This window comes from Erythrolamprus reginae, chromosome 2, assembly GCF_031021105.1.
Source record: "Erythrolamprus reginae isolate rEryReg1 chromosome 2, rEryReg1.hap1, whole genome shotgun sequence".
Lineage (NCBI taxonomy): Eukaryota > Metazoa > Chordata > Lepidosauria > Squamata > Dipsadidae > Erythrolamprus > Erythrolamprus reginae.
In genome coordinates, this window is record NC_091951.1 from 270,472,660 (window position 1) to 270,491,117 (window position 18,458).

Genomic DNA, 18,458 nt, shown 5'->3' on the forward strand with positions numbered 1-18,458 from the left:
AGGGGTGGGCGAGTGTACGATGGAGTTGTGTTGAGAATATGAACTAATTTCACATTTGTTAGCTCATTACCTTGGATCAGATTAGTCATGTAGATAGGTAAAAGCAAGCGTTGAATTAATCGAAATATAGAGATTTTGAAACTAATAATAAAAATTTCATATTTATATATCTAATATCTCTTGTTACTATTGAAGAGGAAAGGAGAGATTATATACCGGATTTGTATCTGGTCAAATTTATACAGATCATTTCATTATTACAACATATTATTCTCTCTTCTTTTTTTTTAACCATCTGTAGAAGGGATCCCAACAGTCATTAAATGAGGACTCAGTTTCATTTCTGACTAAACAGAAAGCTTTTTTTGTATGCTGAGCTTAATATCTAGCTTCAGGTAGCCTGTCCTTTTCTGTGGCTTAGGAGAAAGATGGGGAATTCCTATCATGCTCAGAAACTTGAAAAACAGCAAGAAAACCTGAGGATTCTCAAGTTTCTGTGGGTTTTCCTGAAAAATCATAGAGCTCCTGACAGCTCTCTCGTTCTTTTAAAGCCACTGAAGTGTCAGAATCAAGTCTCTGATTTCTCCAACTACGGGTAGTCCTCGACTTACGGCTACAATTGAGCCCATAATTTCAGTCACTGTGAAACATTTGTTAAGTGGGTTTTGCCCCATTTTATGATTTTTCTTGCCACAGTTCTTAAGTGAACCATTGCAGTTAAGTTAGTGACATGGTTGTTAAGTAAATTTGACTTTCCATTGATTTTGCTTGTCAGAAGGTCCCAAAAGATAACCACGTGATCTCAGGATACCGCAACCACTATAAATATGAGTCAGTTGCCAAGCATCTGGATTTTGATCATGTGACCATGGGTGTGGTGAATGGTTGTAAGTGTGAAAGATTGTCAGAAGTCATTTTCCCCCAATGTCATCGTAATTTTGAATGGTTACTAAATGAACAGTTGTAAGTCCAGGACTATCTATATGGGGAAGGGAGAAAGGTTGCCCCAATTAAGTAAGTAAGTAGGTAAGTAGGTAGGTAGGTAGGTAGGTAGGTAGGTAGGGAAGGAGGGAGAGAGGGAGGGAAGGAAGGAAGGAAGGAAGGAAGGAAGGAAGGAAGGAAGGAAGGAAGGAAGGAAGGAAGGAAGGAAAGGACATTATAGGCCCTAATCAGCAGCAGACAGTATTGAATTGATAGATGCAGAAATGGAATATATTGAAGAAAGCAAACGGCCATTCAGAAAACAACAACTAAGCATCAGCCGTTTTGGGAAGGGAGTTGGTTCAAAGAAAGTTGCAGCATGGACTTCCTATGTTGTTTTCACTTTAATAAGTTTATTCATTCTGTCCTAGCTTAATATTAATTTGTTGAGAAAACCTGATCTTTCTTCCCTGATACTTTAGTGGTATATATAATAACCACGCTCAGCTAGGGCTTTGTGAGTGTGGGGGAATAATAAAGGAAGGAAAATAATTCCATAATAAGATGAAAAATCTTAGAAGATTTTTCAGGAGTGCTGTGATTTTGAAGTAAGGTATATATCCCACTTCTCTAGTGAGGAACTTGAACAAGAATATTATACATTCACTTTCTTGTCTCAAAGAGGACCAGCTAGGACTATACAGGATTATATACTATATCATTTCCCTGTTCCTTTATCTATAGATAACACTTTGTGGGCTTACTTGGATAACATAGTTCCAAATGCAGAATGTGATACCAACTGTAGGAATCATCTGAAATTGGAAAAAAAAACCTCAATTTTTAAAAAGGCCTACATATTTCTGGAAGTTGTAGGTTGAAAATGCAGATAGAGTGAAAAAATTCCAAGAATTCCTTCTTAAAGATGGCGAAATATGAAGGGGAATTGTGTAGATGAAGCCATTATTTGTCACCTTTCCACATAATGCAGGATTACAGGTAGTCCTTGACTTACGGCCACACTTGAGCCTAAATTTTCGGTTGCTAAGCAAGATTTGTTAATTGAGTTTTGTCCCATTTTATGATCTTTCTTGCCGCAGTTGTTAAGTGAATCATGGCCATTGTTAAATTAGTAACATGAATATTAAATGAATATGGCTTCTTCATTGACTTTGCTAGTCAGAAAGTCTCTGGGACACTGCAACTGTCATATATACATGCTAGTTGTTAAGCATCTGAATTTTGACAATGTGACCATGGGGATGCTGCAACAGTTGTAAGTCGCTTTTTTCAGTGCCAATATAACTTTGAACAGTCACTAAACAAATATTTGTAAATCAAAGACTATCTACCTCACTAGTGTGAGAAAGATACTTACTGTATTTTTTGGTGTATAAGATGCACCTTTTTTCTCCCTAAAAGAGGCTGATAATTAGGGTGCGGCTTATACTCTAAATGTAGCTTCCCCCCCCCCCCCAGCCCTAACTGGCTGCTAATGATGTTCCCCAGCTCTTATCTTGCAGGCTTTTTAATTGTTTCTCTTTGTAAAGAATGTTTTCCAAGCTCTAAGTCTTTGCAGGGGGGGGGGTGTTCATTACTCTAATTTGCTCTGAGTAAGTTTCTTTCCAGCCCAAATCAGGTGCTAACAATGTTTCCAGCTTTTACCACTTGCAAGCTGTTTCATTGTTATTCTCTGCCAAGAATGTATTCCAAATAACAACGAAACAGCTTGCAAGCGGTAAAAGCTGGAAACATTGTTAGCACCTGGTTAGGGCTGGAAAGAAACTTACTCAGAGCAAATTAGAGTAATGAAACCCCCATCTTTGTAGGGTTTTTTTTCATTGTTTTACTTGCTCCAGATGTTTCTTTCCAGCCCTAACCAGGTGCTAATGATATTCCCAGCTCTTACCGGCTTGCCAGCTCTTTCATTGTTACTCTTTCAGAATATTATTTTTAAAGGCTCTAACCAGGAAATAAAATAATGTGCTGAAGTTGACCAGACTAAGGACGCTCGCTAGATGAATACCTAGTAAGCAGATTCTTTTCCCTATTTTCCTCCCCAAAAACTAAGGAGCGTCTTACATTCCGGTGCGTCTTAAACTCTGAAAAATACAGTAGATATAAGTATCCTTCCACTCATATGAGTTAATTTATAACCTTTTTAAAGTAATTCGGAAATGAATTTTGCAGCCTATTTTGGCTGTTTATTAACAACTTGGGAGTAGTTGGGTCGAGATGTTTTTTAATGTCAGACATGTCCTTTCTATACACACACTTTCCAATTTCCATTTTGCTGGCCACACTGGCAGGGCATATGACAACACAACATCTCTTTTTCATTTCCTCCTTCCTCTTTGTCCTCTATCATCACACTTTTCTATCAATCCTTTCCCCCCGTAAATCAGATTAACGTTCTTTCTATCCACCCTTAGAATATAACATAGCATCCTCTGTGAAAATTTTAGGGAAAAAAATCCACTTTCTGAAATTGATAATTATGAAGACACTCTGAAAAAATTGCTAAGAGACGGGTGTTCAGTGATAGGAGTTGAGGCATTAAAAAGTGGGTCATTCACTATTTATTTACATACACTTTTAATACATTGTTACCTAGAGTTTTTCCAAAAAGCCTAAGGCAGTAATCTAACTAGTGAATGGCAACTGCAGGAATATCTAATGCTAGTGTAACATCACATTTTCCTTTGTTATATGCAAAGTGAAATTTGCAAATTAAAATAATTGTCACTAATGCTGTATTTATTAAAGCATTAATTTGAGTAATTGCAAAAATAATGTGTGCAACTAGAAAGAAACTTTGTGACTATTTTGACACTGAAGATTAAATTGTCAGGGATCCAGATTTTATTGCATACATGTAAGTGTGCAACCATGAATTTGGATAATTCTTCAACAAATTTCAACTGTCTAACCTTGCTGAAAGCATATTTACTCCTTCTGATATCATTTATAGGATTAGATTTTTTTAAATAATGTTTTTGATATATTGCTCTGTAATAAAATAATATAATATAAATCACGAAGGCTACATAATGATTATCAAATAGAAAAGACACATCAGAAAGTGTAATATAAATCCATGTAACTTATTTCCTCAAATAATTTTGATTATGATAGTAAAGTAATAGAAGCTATACTTTTAAAAAATAAAATGAGTAAAAAAGTGCAGGAAGAAAGAAAGTAAAAATATGCTAAAAAAGAGAAAATAAATATAAAGTTATTTCCAACATTTATAACAACTATAAACAAATTTAATCTCAATTTACCCTAAAGTTGCAAACATTTCTCTCTTAAATCCTTGTCCTATCTGTTACCTATTAATAGATAAATATTGTTGTAGGCTTTGATTTCTCTTAATATCTTTTTGTTCCATGACATAGAGTTTTTGTAAATTCACTAGGAAAAAATTATTCAGGTCGTTTTCTTGTCCTTTGTATTTCCTCTTTAAATTTTAAAACCTCAGCCAGTTCCTTTTGTAAATCCAATGAAACATCCTTTTCTAACATATTCTCTTAGCCTGTCAATTTTAAATCCACTTTTGTTACCATCTCTATCTTGTCAGGTAAAATTTGTTCTATGGCTATCATTTCTTTAATAATATCTTTTGGACAAATTTTGCCCATAGAAGCAGATACCTTTATTGACATTGTTGATTTTGTGGCTACTATTGTCTGCTTCCATTTTTCTATAGTGTCCTTCAATATTTTCATTGTTGTAACATTTTGCAAAATTCTACACACTTGTAAATCTTTCCTCTATGTAAAGATATCCGTTTCCTCTAATGTCTATGCTTTGAAATCATGAAATTTCTTAATTTTATTTTGTCTTGCAAAAAAACCAAAGCAGAAAACCGTTATATATAACTAGTGCCAACATTTTATTGTACAAGTTACAATATTCCATTTTTTTTTCTGGAAGTAGTTAACCAGCAATTTCTAAAAGATGTTAGAAAGTGAGATTTGCAAACATAGGGTCATTTAAAAGTGTGGGCGCCCAACTTGCAGAAAACCACTGCTATGCAGTCTCATTATGGACAGAAGCTGTCCAGAACATATGGGGGTGGTCTTTGTCCTCTCTTTATCTGGAGAGGTTCCAAAGAACTTCTCCATCACAGTTTCTTGGTCCTTGTAATAGTTATTGGCTTTGCTTTCAAAAAACTGTCTTCAATTTGCTGAACCTCTCCTGGAGGTTCACTTCCTCAGTGAACATTAGAAACTAAATGCTCCCAAATTGCGGAGCAAGAAATTTTATAGGTATAAAATATATTGTATAAATTGGGGGTGTATAATGTCTGAAAACTATTGAAGGTATATGTGTATTTGATTAAATCGTATTCATGCAATAGTTTTACATAGCACATTTAATTTACCATACCTTATTCAGTTAGTTATACCCAACATTTCATTTTCATTCTTGATATTTTTAGTGTGGGACTTATGGACATACATAGTGTACACACTCTTTGAAGTGTTTTAGGCAGCAGGTCATATGCTTTGTTGTGATAATGAGGGAGGGGGTACCTAGATATAGAAAAATATACTGTAGAATGTAAGGAAAATTACCCAGTCTACATGAAAATGTAATGGAAATCAAATCTATGTATTGTACCGATTTTAGAATCTTACTGCCTTTTTAGACAACTATAATAGTATAAATTGGATTGCACTGAAAGAGACTTGCTGTGATTCAAAGAGCAGCTGATTTTTACCATTGAAACCTTAAAATGTCAGGAGACACAATAACAAATATTCTGCTCCATTATGACCATGTAAATATGTTGGGATAGTTATTGGAGGCCCCACACTGCACTGCTAGAAATAGAATCAATAGTTTCATTCTTGACCATATTTTCCCCATCCTCCCAACTAATTTTAAGAGGTTTTGTTTCCCCCACCCCCATTTCCATTTGTTTTTGTTTTAATATGGCCACCATAGTTTGAGAAAACAGTTTTAAATATTGGTAGAATTTTATATCCTTTTATATTATTAATTGCTTTGGAAACATTAAAATTTAAAACTGATTATTACATATTAAAATACTTGGGGTTTCTTCAAGAATACATTATTAAACTTTATTGATTTGATACATAAATCAGTAGTTCACTGGTAGAACATATTTTCTCGTACATTAATATCCAAGTGTTTACCATCCAGAAAGCAATGGTCTAATACCCTAAGCCAGTGTTTTTCAACCAGTGTGCCGTGGCACACTAGTGTGCCGCGAGACATGGTCAGGTGTGCCGCGAAGCTTAACAAGAGAGAGAAAGAAAGCAAGAGAGAGAGAGAAAGAGAGAGAGAAAGAGAGAGAGAAAGGCAGGGAAGGAGGGAGAGATAGAAAGAGCAAAAAAGAGAGAAAGAAAGCAAGAGAGAGAGAGAGAGAAAGAGAGAGAAAGAGAGAGAGAAAGAAAGGCATGGAAGGAGGGAGAGATAGAAAGAGAGCAAAAAAGAGAGAAAGAGAGCAAGAGAGAGAGAGAAAGAGAGAGAGAAAGAGAGAGAAAGAAAGAAAGAGAGAGAGAAAGGCAGGGAAGGAGGGAGAGATAGAAAGAGAGCAAACAAGAGAGAAAGAAAGCAAGAGAGAGAGAGAGAAAGAAAGAGAGAGAGAAAGAGAAAGAAAGAAAGAGAGAGAGAGAGAAAGAAAGGCAGGGAAGGAGGGAGAGATAGAAAGAGAGCAAAAAAGAGAGGAAGGAAGGAAGAGAGAAAGAAAGAGGGATGGAGAGAGAGAGGAAGGAAGGGAGAGAAAGAGGGAGAGAAATAGAGTGAAAGGGAGGAAGAGAGAGAGAGAGAGAGATAATTTTTTGTCCAAACTTTTTTAGCCCCCCCCCACTCCACCCTGCTCAATGTGCCCCATGATTTTGTATATGTAAAAAATGTGCCGCAGCTCAAAAAAGGTTGAAAATCACTGCCCTAAGCAATATCTTTTGTGTGTGGGGGGGGGGGGGGGGGGCGGGAACCTGATTCAATAAAAGATATTATATTCTTTATTTTGTGGAATCCAATTACCCAGTTATTAATTTCAATACTGCTTTTTCTTTTACTCTAAACCAAGACATTTGCTTCTTTTTAGACTTCTCTCTTAAAAGAAAATGAGAATTTATTTTAATTTTAAATTTTACTTTATGATATGTTTCATATAACAAAACCTTTATGTTATACTATATAGAAACCTTTTTTTTATTAAATGGACCTTAGATAAAATCATTCTATGTAAAGACATCATTATAAGGCTAGGAACCACATGTCCTTTATACTTGCAGCCGATATTTATATGTTTTGTTAAGATGCTGCTTAATATGCTGTACTTAAAAGCAAAAAACATGTTTTTTTCCAATTGAGCAGTGGGGTTTGTTAATGGGAACTTTTGTAGATTTGAATTCATTTTTTCTGAGAAACTGGATTCATCCTAAGAAGGCAGAAATATTTCCTTTCCCCCCCCCCCCAGCTAACAATGTAATGTTAATTAAAAATCCTTGTTTATTATTTTTACATGGCAAGAGATGCTGAGTGCATATTGTCTGTTCAGCAAGTTGACTCTTATTGTTTATTCTTATGCATATTTAGTTGGGATGAGTCCTGCTGAGATCAAGTATCTTAGAGATGAATATTTGTAAGGCTGAAATATTTTACATTCGCCACATATCTATTTCTAGGATATTTATTTATATGGGTTGCATACTATGCTCTCAATTCTCAGATGCTTGCATTGTGGATTAGCAAAAAAAAATAAAAATCATATCTTCCTCTCTTTTTCCTGAATTGGAAGTTGGGAGTAAGGGGATTCTTTCTTAAGAATTTTGTAGACATAAAATCTGATACAAAATTTGCTAGTGTAAACATTTGGCATTATATCTGTGATCAATTAAAAATATCTGCTTTAACTTAAGGTTTCTTTTTGAACTGCAGCAATCTATCAACATTTCTATAGTTATCTTTTATTACTATCTTGTCTTGAGCCCTTTTTTTAATGACATCTATTATCAGATTGAAATGGCGATTGAGACACTGCAAAAGTCTGATGGTCTGTCCACTCACAGAAGCTCTCTTCTCAACAGCCATGTAAGTTGCCTCTTCTTCATGTAAGCTAACTCTTTGCTTATTCTGCATGCTTTGCTTGTCTTCTAAATGCTTGTTTTCCTTTGTTTTGTTTTGTCACCCTCCCCCAGCTTCTGAATTTTGCTTTCTACTTTTGAACTCTCACAGTAGCTTTTTTTCCTCCCATGCAAGATGTTAGTGCACCAAAATTGTTTGATTTCCCTGAATCACTAAAAGCAATTCAGAAGAAACAGTCAGAATACACCTTAGGTTAATACAATCTTCATCTTATTGTCAAGCATAATGGGAATTGTATTGTCATTTGAAATCTCATAATTCTGATGAAATACAGTTTAAGTTACATGTAAGCAAAACCTGGTCCAATCTACTATAAGATAAGGAAATTGATAAATAGCTAATCAAATATTGGTTTAGTTTTGGGCCCATCCAATTTGACCATCTGAATCCCTGTTTTTTGAACTATGTATGTAAGTTGCTTTTTAATTTGTGTACAGAAAAATGGAACAATTTCAGTATGATCAAATTTTTACCTTTTCAATATTTATGTGCAGTACTCTAGGCTTATTTGACAGTGGTTCTAGAGCAAGGTACAAATGTTGCATGAAAGTAGTATACCTGTGTGAAACAACCAAGATTTTCGGAGAGGGGCGGCATATAAATCCAATAAATTGAATTGAATTGAATTGCTTTGATGGACTGAAAATTCTATCTAGGACTGATTCAGAGGCTGAATATTTCCAATAAGTAATGTTGGAGAAGGTTCCTTCTAGCTTTCTCTACCAGTCCAGGTCAAAGTCCTTACAGGCTATATAGCTTCAGAACTCAGGTTGTCTTGTTGACCAAACACTTGATAGAGTTGAGTCAGCACTGTCACCTAGGTCCCATTTGCCAGAACACTTGGTCATTGTATTCTGGAGGAGGTGATCTGTCACAATTGAGGGGCAAATCTCATGGCTTCTGTGCTCAAGAAGACATGGTGGCCAGTTAATTCTGGTGGGAGGCAAAATATCACTCCATTTGCTTGTGTACTTTGCAATAGGCTTACTAGATCACTGGCAGCAGAATCTTTCTAGGAGCCATGCAATTAATTCACAGTTTTGGAGTGTGTGTCAATAGCAAAACCTTAAATGACTTATCAAGACAATATTGTGTTTGTGTTTAGTTCCTAAAATTATTGTTAATAATTGGTCTGTGACTTTTTTAATTGATGTCCATTCCTTATTTGTGGAACCTGAATTAGAGTAGGCTACAACTGAACAAGGAAATTCTGATTAGCTACAATGCTAATGGTAATCATAAACTAATTCTGCATCAACCTTTGTCGGTTATTTGTTTCTTGCTTGAGATTATTTGAATTCTGTTTGCTCGGATATAATTGATCAAAGTTATATCACAACATTAGTTTTTCTTTCAATGGCCTCCCAGGCAAAGGAAATTTTGAACTTGAGAGTCCTAGATATCAATGCTCAAATTGACATGCAGGTATTGGCCAAATATATATTTTTCAGTTAGTTGTCTAAGAATAAAGTTGCAATTTGAAAAATGCTTTTCAATGAGTTTGACACAATGTTTAGGAAGGGCCTATCCTAGAGCAAGATTTGCTTTGTTGAATTCCAGGGCCAAATATTGCTATATCATGAGAGTACATTCCAGGGGTAGGCAAAGTTGGCTCTTCTATGACATGTGGACTTCAACTCCCAGAATTCCTGAGCTAGCATGATTGGCTCAGGAGTTCTGGGAGTTGAAGTCCACAAATCATAGAAGAGCCAACTTTGCCTACCCTTGACCTAAGCCACTGAAAACATTGCTTGTGTTTTGTTCGACTGCCCCTCCCTTAGGCTTTGGCATTTATCATTCCCATTGGAATGAACAGCCCAGTGGGATCTGAATAATAGATTGCCTTATTTCCTCCTATATATATACTGTGTATATAGATAGATAGATAGATAGATAGATAGATAGGTAGGTAGGTAGGTAGGTAGGTAGGTAGGTAGGTAGGTAGGTAGGTAGATAGATAGATAGATAGGGATAGGGATAGGGATAGGGATAGGGATAGGGATAGGGATAGGGATAGGGATAGGGATAGGGATAGGGTTCATAGTTCCCTCTAAGCTGAGCAGTGAGCAATCGCTCACTTAAAAATCATCATCAACTCAGAGTTTTCCAAACCTGCCCAGAAGCCGAGAGGGAAAGAGTGAGAGGGAAGGAGAGAGAGAGGAAGAGAGGAAGAGAAACAGATAGAAAAAAGAGAGGAAGGAAAAGAGAAAGAAAAAGAATGGGAGTAAGGAAGAGAGAAAGAAAATCAAAATCTAGTTTGAAACTAGCTCAACTATTTAAGTGGCATTTTGATATTGATAGAGTTGCCCTATTATGAGCTCACTGTTATAGACACACAGTACAGTATTTTATTTTGAAATTCTCTGAGGCAAAACAGGTTGGGTTTTTTATTTGTTTGTTTGTTTGTTTATTTATTTATTTATTATTTCTGTGCCGCCCAGTCCCGAAGGGACTGCCGCTCAGACACTATACTTTTCCGCCCACCCACCCCAAAAAATTAGAGGGAACACTGATAGGGATAGGGATATATTTCATAGATTTTCACGGGCATAGGTATGAATGTCTTGGCATATTTGGGTTTCTTCCCTTGTAAGTTTCAGAGATTTCTGGCGACGTTTCGACGAGGTCCCACTCGTCATCTTCAGTCTGGTGCTTCTGTCCTTGTGTTCGCCCTAGCACAAGGACAGAAGCACCAGCCTGAAGATGATGAGTGGGTCCTTGTCGAAACATCACCAGAAATCTCTGAAACTTACACGGGAAGAAACCCAAATATGCCAAGACTCTCTAAGGGCAATGCTGAATCTTGATGTTACCACATGTATTTTATCACTGCATTTTACTATATTTTATCTATTTTATCAAGGAATCAGATCATGTACTTTAATTTCATTTTATTTATTTGGCCATAAGACTAATCAATAAACTGTTGCTATTACTATTTCCTTAGACTTGTTGTGCACTGCATCCATTTATAATTATGTGACAGACTAACTGTTAAATTCTTGATGTGTTGTTGTTTCAAATATGAAATTACATTAACTAATTACCTTAATTGTTACTACCTTAAAAATACTGTACTGTATTTGCCTGTGATAGAACTTCTTGCTGTTTAATCTAGTGCAGAAGATCCTTTGTCAGTGAAATCTGAAAGCAACTTTCTTAAGAAAATTCCTTGATACTGCTGTGTTGGCCATATGTATGGCAAGTGACATGGATTTAGAATTAATTAAAGATGGATCATCTATCTGGGAAAGCAGCTGTCTAGGCTGGGAAGTTAACCAGGGGTATCTCTAGTTAATCTGTAAGTGGAGACCACCAAGGAATAACAATAGCATTTATATACCACTTCAGAGCATTTTACAGCCCTCTCTAAGCAGTTGATAGAGTCAGCATATTGTCCCCAACAATCTGGGTCCTCATTTTACTGATCTTGGAAGAACAGAATGATCAATAAATCTTGATCCAATGAGAATCAAACTGCCAAATTGTTGGCGATCAGCAATCAGCAGATTTAGCCTGCAATACTGCCTTCTAACCACTGTGCCACCATGGCTCTTAACTAGGATTGTAGGCTTGATTTATAAAAGTTAGAAACTTTTTTAGAAGAAGCCAGTGGCAATTTTTTCTCCATATCATAGCCAAAAAAATCTATAAAGGCAAGTTTGCCAAGAAGGTACCAGAAAGTGGGAAAAGGTTTTATTTTTCACGATCCATCTAGGATGAAAAAAGTGACATGCATAAATTCTTTTGTCATCATTAATTCGTTTTGGCACAAATAGAAAGAGCATAGATTCTTTAATCCATTCTGCTTAATTTTTAATGAATTGTGTGCATTAAGCTACGACATTCTTGGTTTTCTGACTTGAGAAGTGCATATTCAGTTCATTAGTGTATTTAACAAAAGACAATGGTTATGGTTTCCCTTGCTCCATATCAGGATGGTAATAGCAATTAGAGATCAGAGAATGAAAACATGAAATGGTCAGTCAGTGAATGTGAGAGACAAAAAAGACTGGCGTTTAGTTGCAGGGGGAAAGACATGGAAAAGAACTTGCTGAATTGTGGTGTGGAGGTAAATAAATTTTCTTATCAACTGTAAACTCGGTCAGTAATTGTCAACTGTTATTAATAGTTGCTCTTCCAAAATTACAGTCAAGTTTTAGTTGGTATGCAGCATTGTCATAGTTTTAAATTTGAAAGTGTAGCATTGCTCCTATTCCTAAAACTATTAGTACTGTATTTTGAACGATATCAATGGGATTATTTATAATAATTTTAAGTAAGCCAAGAAAATCACGTTTCTATGTTTTAATTACTGTTGTCAATTACAATGAAGCTAACAATGTATATATGTAATACAGATATATTGCAATGTATATAAAGCTAACAATGTATATTCAGATTATTTTCTATAAAATTTAATTTCATTGTCGAAAACTATTCTTGTTTTGTGTAGGAAACTCATACTGCAGGTTATTAGAGAGAGCAGTTGAGAAACCTAGAGGTTGTGTATCTCTGTTAAAGATGAATCTGCAATAAGAAGGTTGACTATACAACAGTAAATAGCACCCATTATTCTGACCCACTGATTTGATTAAAGTGGTGCTTTTATAGCAGCATTGGAAAAAAGCGCACAGCATGCCAAGTCAGAAATGGAACTCCTTTCAATCCACCTTTCTAATTTTAACGTGTGGCTGTTTTCATCTCCTTGATCTTGAATATATTGATTTTCACATAAAGTTTTTATTATAATTACCAGAGATGCAGCAGAGTTTTTACCAGGCCTGATGTACAGATAGTCCTTGATTTATGATCGCATTTGAAACCAGGATCTTGGTTGTTGAGTGAAGTGGTCATTAAGCAAGATGTCACGTGACTGCTTTGCTCAACAAACATAATCCTGGCACTCCTGGTTGAGGTCATTAAACAACCTCTAGGGTCATATAATCATAATCATAATCATTTATTAGATTTGTATGCCACCCTTCTCTGAAGACTCGGGGCGGCTCACAGCTAACTCCAAGATAAGAAGCGTAGGGTGCCACATGAAGGATGGGGGGAGACCACTGAAAATTTTCCCTGCCGAAATCCATACAGGATTTTTCAGCATCTGAATGGATAGTGTCAGACGGCACCCTGCACTCCTTTCCTTACCACACTGCCTCTCCCCTCAGGAACTGGAAATCCTTCCTGCTGAAATCCAACCCACCCTCTGCATTTGAGCTCTGTTTCTGCGCCCCACCAAAAGAGTTCAGCTCCCTTTTATGCGGATGATGTCATCATGTGCATGACATCACATGATCCCAGGGCGCTTGGCAACCGGTCATAGAAGAGACCAGGTTGCCAAACATCCAGATCACAATCATGTAACCACAAGAATGGTGATGCAACATTGTGGAACAGTTGGAAGTGTTTAGGGTCTGTCATATGCCAAAGCCCATATGCCCGGAAGTTCGGCAAAAGTTCGGGTTTGGGGTTCGGGAGGCCGTCAAGAAGCCCCGCCACCCGGCTGTCACCTTTTGAAACAGCCGGGGGGCTTCTCGGTGGCCCCCCGAACGCCAAACCCGGAAGTTCGGGTTTGGCGTTCGGGTTCAGGAGGACGCTGAGAAGCCCCCCGGCTGTTTTAAAAGATGACAGCTGGGCGGCAGGGCTTCTCAGCAGTCTCCCGAACCCGAACTTTTGCTGAACTTCCGGGTTCGGGAGGCCGTCGAGAAGCCCCGTCGCCTGGCTGTCGTCTTTTAAAACAGCCAGGGGGCTTCTCAGCAGCCTCCCGAACACCGAACCCTGAAGTTCGGGTTTGGCGTTCGGGTTCAGGAGGACGCTGAGAAGCCCCCCGGCTGTTTCAAAAAGCGACAGCCAGGCAGCAGGGCTTCTCGGCGGTGGCGGCGGGTTCGTAAGAAGAAAAAAGTTCGTAAGAAGAGGCAAAAAATTTCTGAACCCCGGGTTCGTATCTCGGGTTGTTCGTAAGACGAGGGGTTTGTATCATGAGGTACCACTGTATATTGTTTTTCCTCTGCTGCTACTGGGAATAGAGAAATGAATGTATTATGCCATGATGCTGCTGGCAAAGGAACTTTCAGAAATAACAACCGGCAGCAGCAACAATTAATACTACCCCTAAGCTTTCTGTTGCATGTGTGCATGATTCTGTGACTTTATTCTGGCTATGTTGCTACAGAATGTATTATTTTTTCCTTGCCTCTTTTGATAGTGTGATTAAATGATTCAGTCACACCCCAAACAGAGATATATCAGAACCACCTGTTGTCAATTGAATCTTTACAGTAACTCTGCAGAGTCAAAGGGTACTATTTGAAGACATGCCATTTTTTACTTTCAGACTTTTGGGAAATGTAGATTTTTGCTTAAAAATCAAGGAACCCTAACCCTTTCTAAGCATTTCCATTTCATTAAAGCTATAGCAAAGCTAAAGAGATTTTTATTAAACAATATATTTTGTGCTCTCTCATGATAAAGGTGGCCTGTTTTATATGTCATGGAATTGACTTTTTTCCTTTTTCCATTGATAATGAACTCTGTATATTACAAGTATGTAAAATATACTGCTTAACATGCAATTATTAACATTAAACATAGACCTGCCTTGGTTCACCTGTGAAATAAATTGTGGAGAAATTGGCTTACATGGAATTTTCAGAGAAATTAAACACTTTATCACTTGTAAGAGCAGATTTTGCTCTTTAACAAGGCAAAATATAATTATTCCAGTAAAATTGAGCAATAACCCTAAACTTTCTGGTCCCATAATACAAACACTATATTCACTTCATAAGTACCATTCCTTTTTGGCTTGTATAAGTATTGCTCACATTTTCTCAAGGGCTAACACTTTTTCTCTAAGTATATATTATTTCACTTTAAATGAAATTGCAGTTATTTTATGGAAGTATTTAGTGTTGTCTGGGGTCATAAGCGGATTCTGCTTTCCCCCCATTATCTGTAAAGTTATAATGAAGTTAATGCCTTAAGCTTCAGACAGTGACTATTATTTAGCCTGTTAATTGTTCTTTGAACCTGTCTTATTTTTTTCTTTTACCCTGAACTGAAATAGCTTCAATGGCTTTTAGACAACTATGAAACAGCAGAAGGAGTAAGCCTACCCAGAAGCACTCTCTACAACCATTACCTGAGACACTGTCAGGAGCATAAATTGGACCCTGTCAATGCTGCTTCTTTTGGAAAACTCATACGGTCAATTTTCATGGGCCTACGGACCAGAAGATTGGGAACCAGGTTGGTCTAAAAAAAATCAACGGGGTTTAAATATTACTCCATCTAAGAGCAATTGTAATGCCCACCTCTGCCGTCAGGCATGGGGAAACTGAAATAACTTCCCCAGGCCTATATTGTTTATGTATGGTGTGTTGTGTGCATGTTTTTAAATTATGGGTTTTTAGTTTAAATTATTAGATTTGTATTACATATTGTTTTGTCACTATTGTTGTGAGCCGCCCCGAGTCTACGGAGAGGGGCGGCATACAAATTTAATTAATAATAATAATAATAATAATAATAATAATAATGCATTGAGGCCAACATTAGCATGTAAAAGGAATCTCACTAGGTCAACTCAATGTCTGGTCAACAAGTCGCATAGTCATTCCCCACTATAAATTTGAGGAAGTAGTATTTATGGCATTGAGCCTGCAAGTGCAGTAAAGTCACTTAGGGAATAGTTGTCATGGATAGCTGTACGCTACATGCATTTTTTTAATACAGACTTTCAAAAGATTTGGTGTAAAAAAATGTCTTGTTTAAAAATGTATTTCTTTTTAATTGTCCTAAATGTTTCCCTCCAAGTGCGAAGTGTGCGCTGTAATATGCTACCTGAATGCTAAGGGCGTGAACACTGCTGCAATGGGTGCCTAAGATGCTTACAACATGAGAAAATATTATTTTACTGAAAGAGTAGTAGATCCTTGGAACAAACCTCCAGCAGACGTGGTTGGTAAATCCACAGTAACTGAATTTAAACATGCCTGGGATAAATATATATCCATCTTAAGATAAAATACAGAAAATAGTATAAGGGCAGACTAGATGGATCATGAGGTCTTTTTCTGCTGTCAATCTTCTATGTTTCTATGTTTCTTACTGAAGCATACAAAATCAACAGAGGCAGTGCCTCTCGAGAATTTCTTGACCATTTCTAGATTGTAGGCGAGGCTTTTCTCAACTGTATAGGGACAGGAGATGAAACTTGAGCTTATCGCCATACTCCAGAGAGCAAATATCAATCAATGCAATAGCTCCATACCCATTCTCCTTCAGCAAAAAAATTTAAAACTCAGCAATCGGCGAAAAAATCTTGGGCACCCATCGCGCACAAATCTTGGGCAGCGTTCATGCCCTTAGCATTACACGCACACTTCACACTTGGAGGGAAATGGAGTGAGGACAATCATCTATAACCTTCACCACAATGCCAGTCAATGATCTACTGATCACTGGCACTGCTCGTTCACTTCCGTTGGTATCCCGCTACACAATAGTAATTAACAACTTCCGCAACGAAAATTCCCTCCAAGAGCTACATCCTTTGTAACCTTACTTTCCAGATAACCCTCGTTCTGAATGTCAGTAAGCAAGTTAAAAAGTGTTGCCTTTGTATAGGACAATAAATGAGAAAAATATTATCTTCATATTCAGGTTCATATTCTATACCATTCAGGTTATGGTTTCTCTTTGGCTGCTATGGAAACAGGATGCTAAACCTAACTAGTATTGCTTTTCTCATGTTCTCTAAATGTCCCTGTGAGAAGTAAACATGCTCAATGGTGTCCAGAAACCATGAAGTACAGTTAGAGTATGTGAATGGCTTTATGAAATACAGTAATACCTCGTCTTATGAACCTAATTGGTTCCAGGGGGAGGTTCGTAAGACTAAAAGTTCGTAAGACGAAACATTGTTTCCCATAGGAAACAATGTAAAATCAATTAATCCGTGCAACAAAAAACCCCGCCAAAAAAGCGCCACCGCCCGGCTGCCACCTTTTAAAATAGCCGGGGGGCTTCCCAGCATCCTCCTGAACCCAAACGCCAAACCCGAACTTCCAGGTTCAGCATTCGGGAGGCCGCCGGGAAGCCCCCGGGCTGTTTCAAAAGACAACAGCCGGGCGGCGGGGCTTCCCAGCGGCCTCCCGAACCCGAACTTTTGCCAAACTTCCGAGTTTGGCATTTGGGAGGCCGCTGGGAAGCCCCGCCGCCCGGCTGTCACCTTTTAAAACAGCCGGGGGGCTTCTCGGCGGCCTCCCGAACGCCGAACCCGGAAGTTCGGGTTTGGCATTCGGGTTCAGGAGGACGCTGAGAAGCCCCCCGGCTGTTTCAAAAAGCGACAGCCGTGCGGCAGGGCTTCTCGGCGGTGGTGGCGGTGGCGGGTTCATAAGAAGGAAAAAGTTCGTAAGAAGAGGCAAAAAATTTCTGAACCCTGGGTTCGTATCTCGGGTTGTTCGTAAGACGAGGGGTTCGTATCATGAGGTACCACTGTACAGGATTTCAGCATGGCCAGCTAGTTAGAATCTCAAACAGGAGCTTTGTTTGGATGGCTATGAAATGCAAGTGTGTTAGTAACATAAATAAATCTCAGGTGTGTGCGTGAGTGTGTTCTCATATAGTATCTTCTGCTTGTTACCCTTTTGTTTGACTTAGAAGGGAAAGTTGGAATGCCAGCCATTGCTCTGTGAACTGCCTCTTTGGAAGCAGCCTTAATGTTACCATAGCTCAGGATCTGTGCTATTTCAGCAACATCCCAGTGGTTGTCTATTGATTGTTGGTTGCTTTTTCCCAAAGGGGGAATTCCAAATATCATTACTATGGGATTCGTGTCAAGCCAGACTCTCCTCTTAATCGGCTACAAGAGGACATGCAATATATGGCTATGAGACAGCAACCCATGCAGCAGAAACAAAGGTAAAGTATTCTTAAAATAAGTACTTTGCATTTGGTAGATTTCAATGTTGGTAGGGGTAGGACATTGCAGTATCTGAATTATATGACAAATAAAATGGAGGGACCAGAACAACAATCGTGGACTTTGAAAGTGGAATGTTTTTGATATGTACAGATAGTCCTTTCTTAGCGATCTTAATTGAGCCTGAAATTTCCATCATTAAATGAAGCAGCTTTTAAGCAAAATATCATGAGATTGCACTGCTTAGCAACTGCTGGTCCAGTGATCACACTTGCTGTTGTTAGGCAGGGACCTCATACGTCTCCTGCACTGCCACACTTGTCTCTACTTCAATTCCCCCACCCACCTATCTTCCCTCCTATCTCTGCTCTGTTGGCCGTCTTCCACCGTCTACCGCTGCTGCTCCCAGCTAACTCTTGCCATCTTCTTTCTGATGCTTTTGACAAGACATGTTGAGGCAGCTGCTGGCCTTTTGCACTTA

General features: G+C 37.9%; 1 protein-coding gene across 2 annotated transcripts in view; it reads left to right on the plus strand.

Annotated features, from left to right (window-relative positions):
- Positions 1-18,458, plus strand: part of RFX3 (regulatory factor X3) — a 220,056-nt gene that overhangs the window by 149,214 nt on the left and 52,384 nt on the right. For both annotated transcript variants that reach the window (XM_070742599.1, XM_070742598.1), the window contains exons 5-7: positions 7,918-7,992; positions 15,119-15,300; positions 17,857-17,976. In XM_070742599.1, coding sequence (XP_070598700.1) covers positions 7,918-7,992; positions 15,119-15,300; positions 17,857-17,976 — 377 coding nt within the window. The remainder of the gene's footprint in view (positions 1-7,917; positions 7,993-15,118; positions 15,301-17,856; positions 17,977-18,458) is intronic.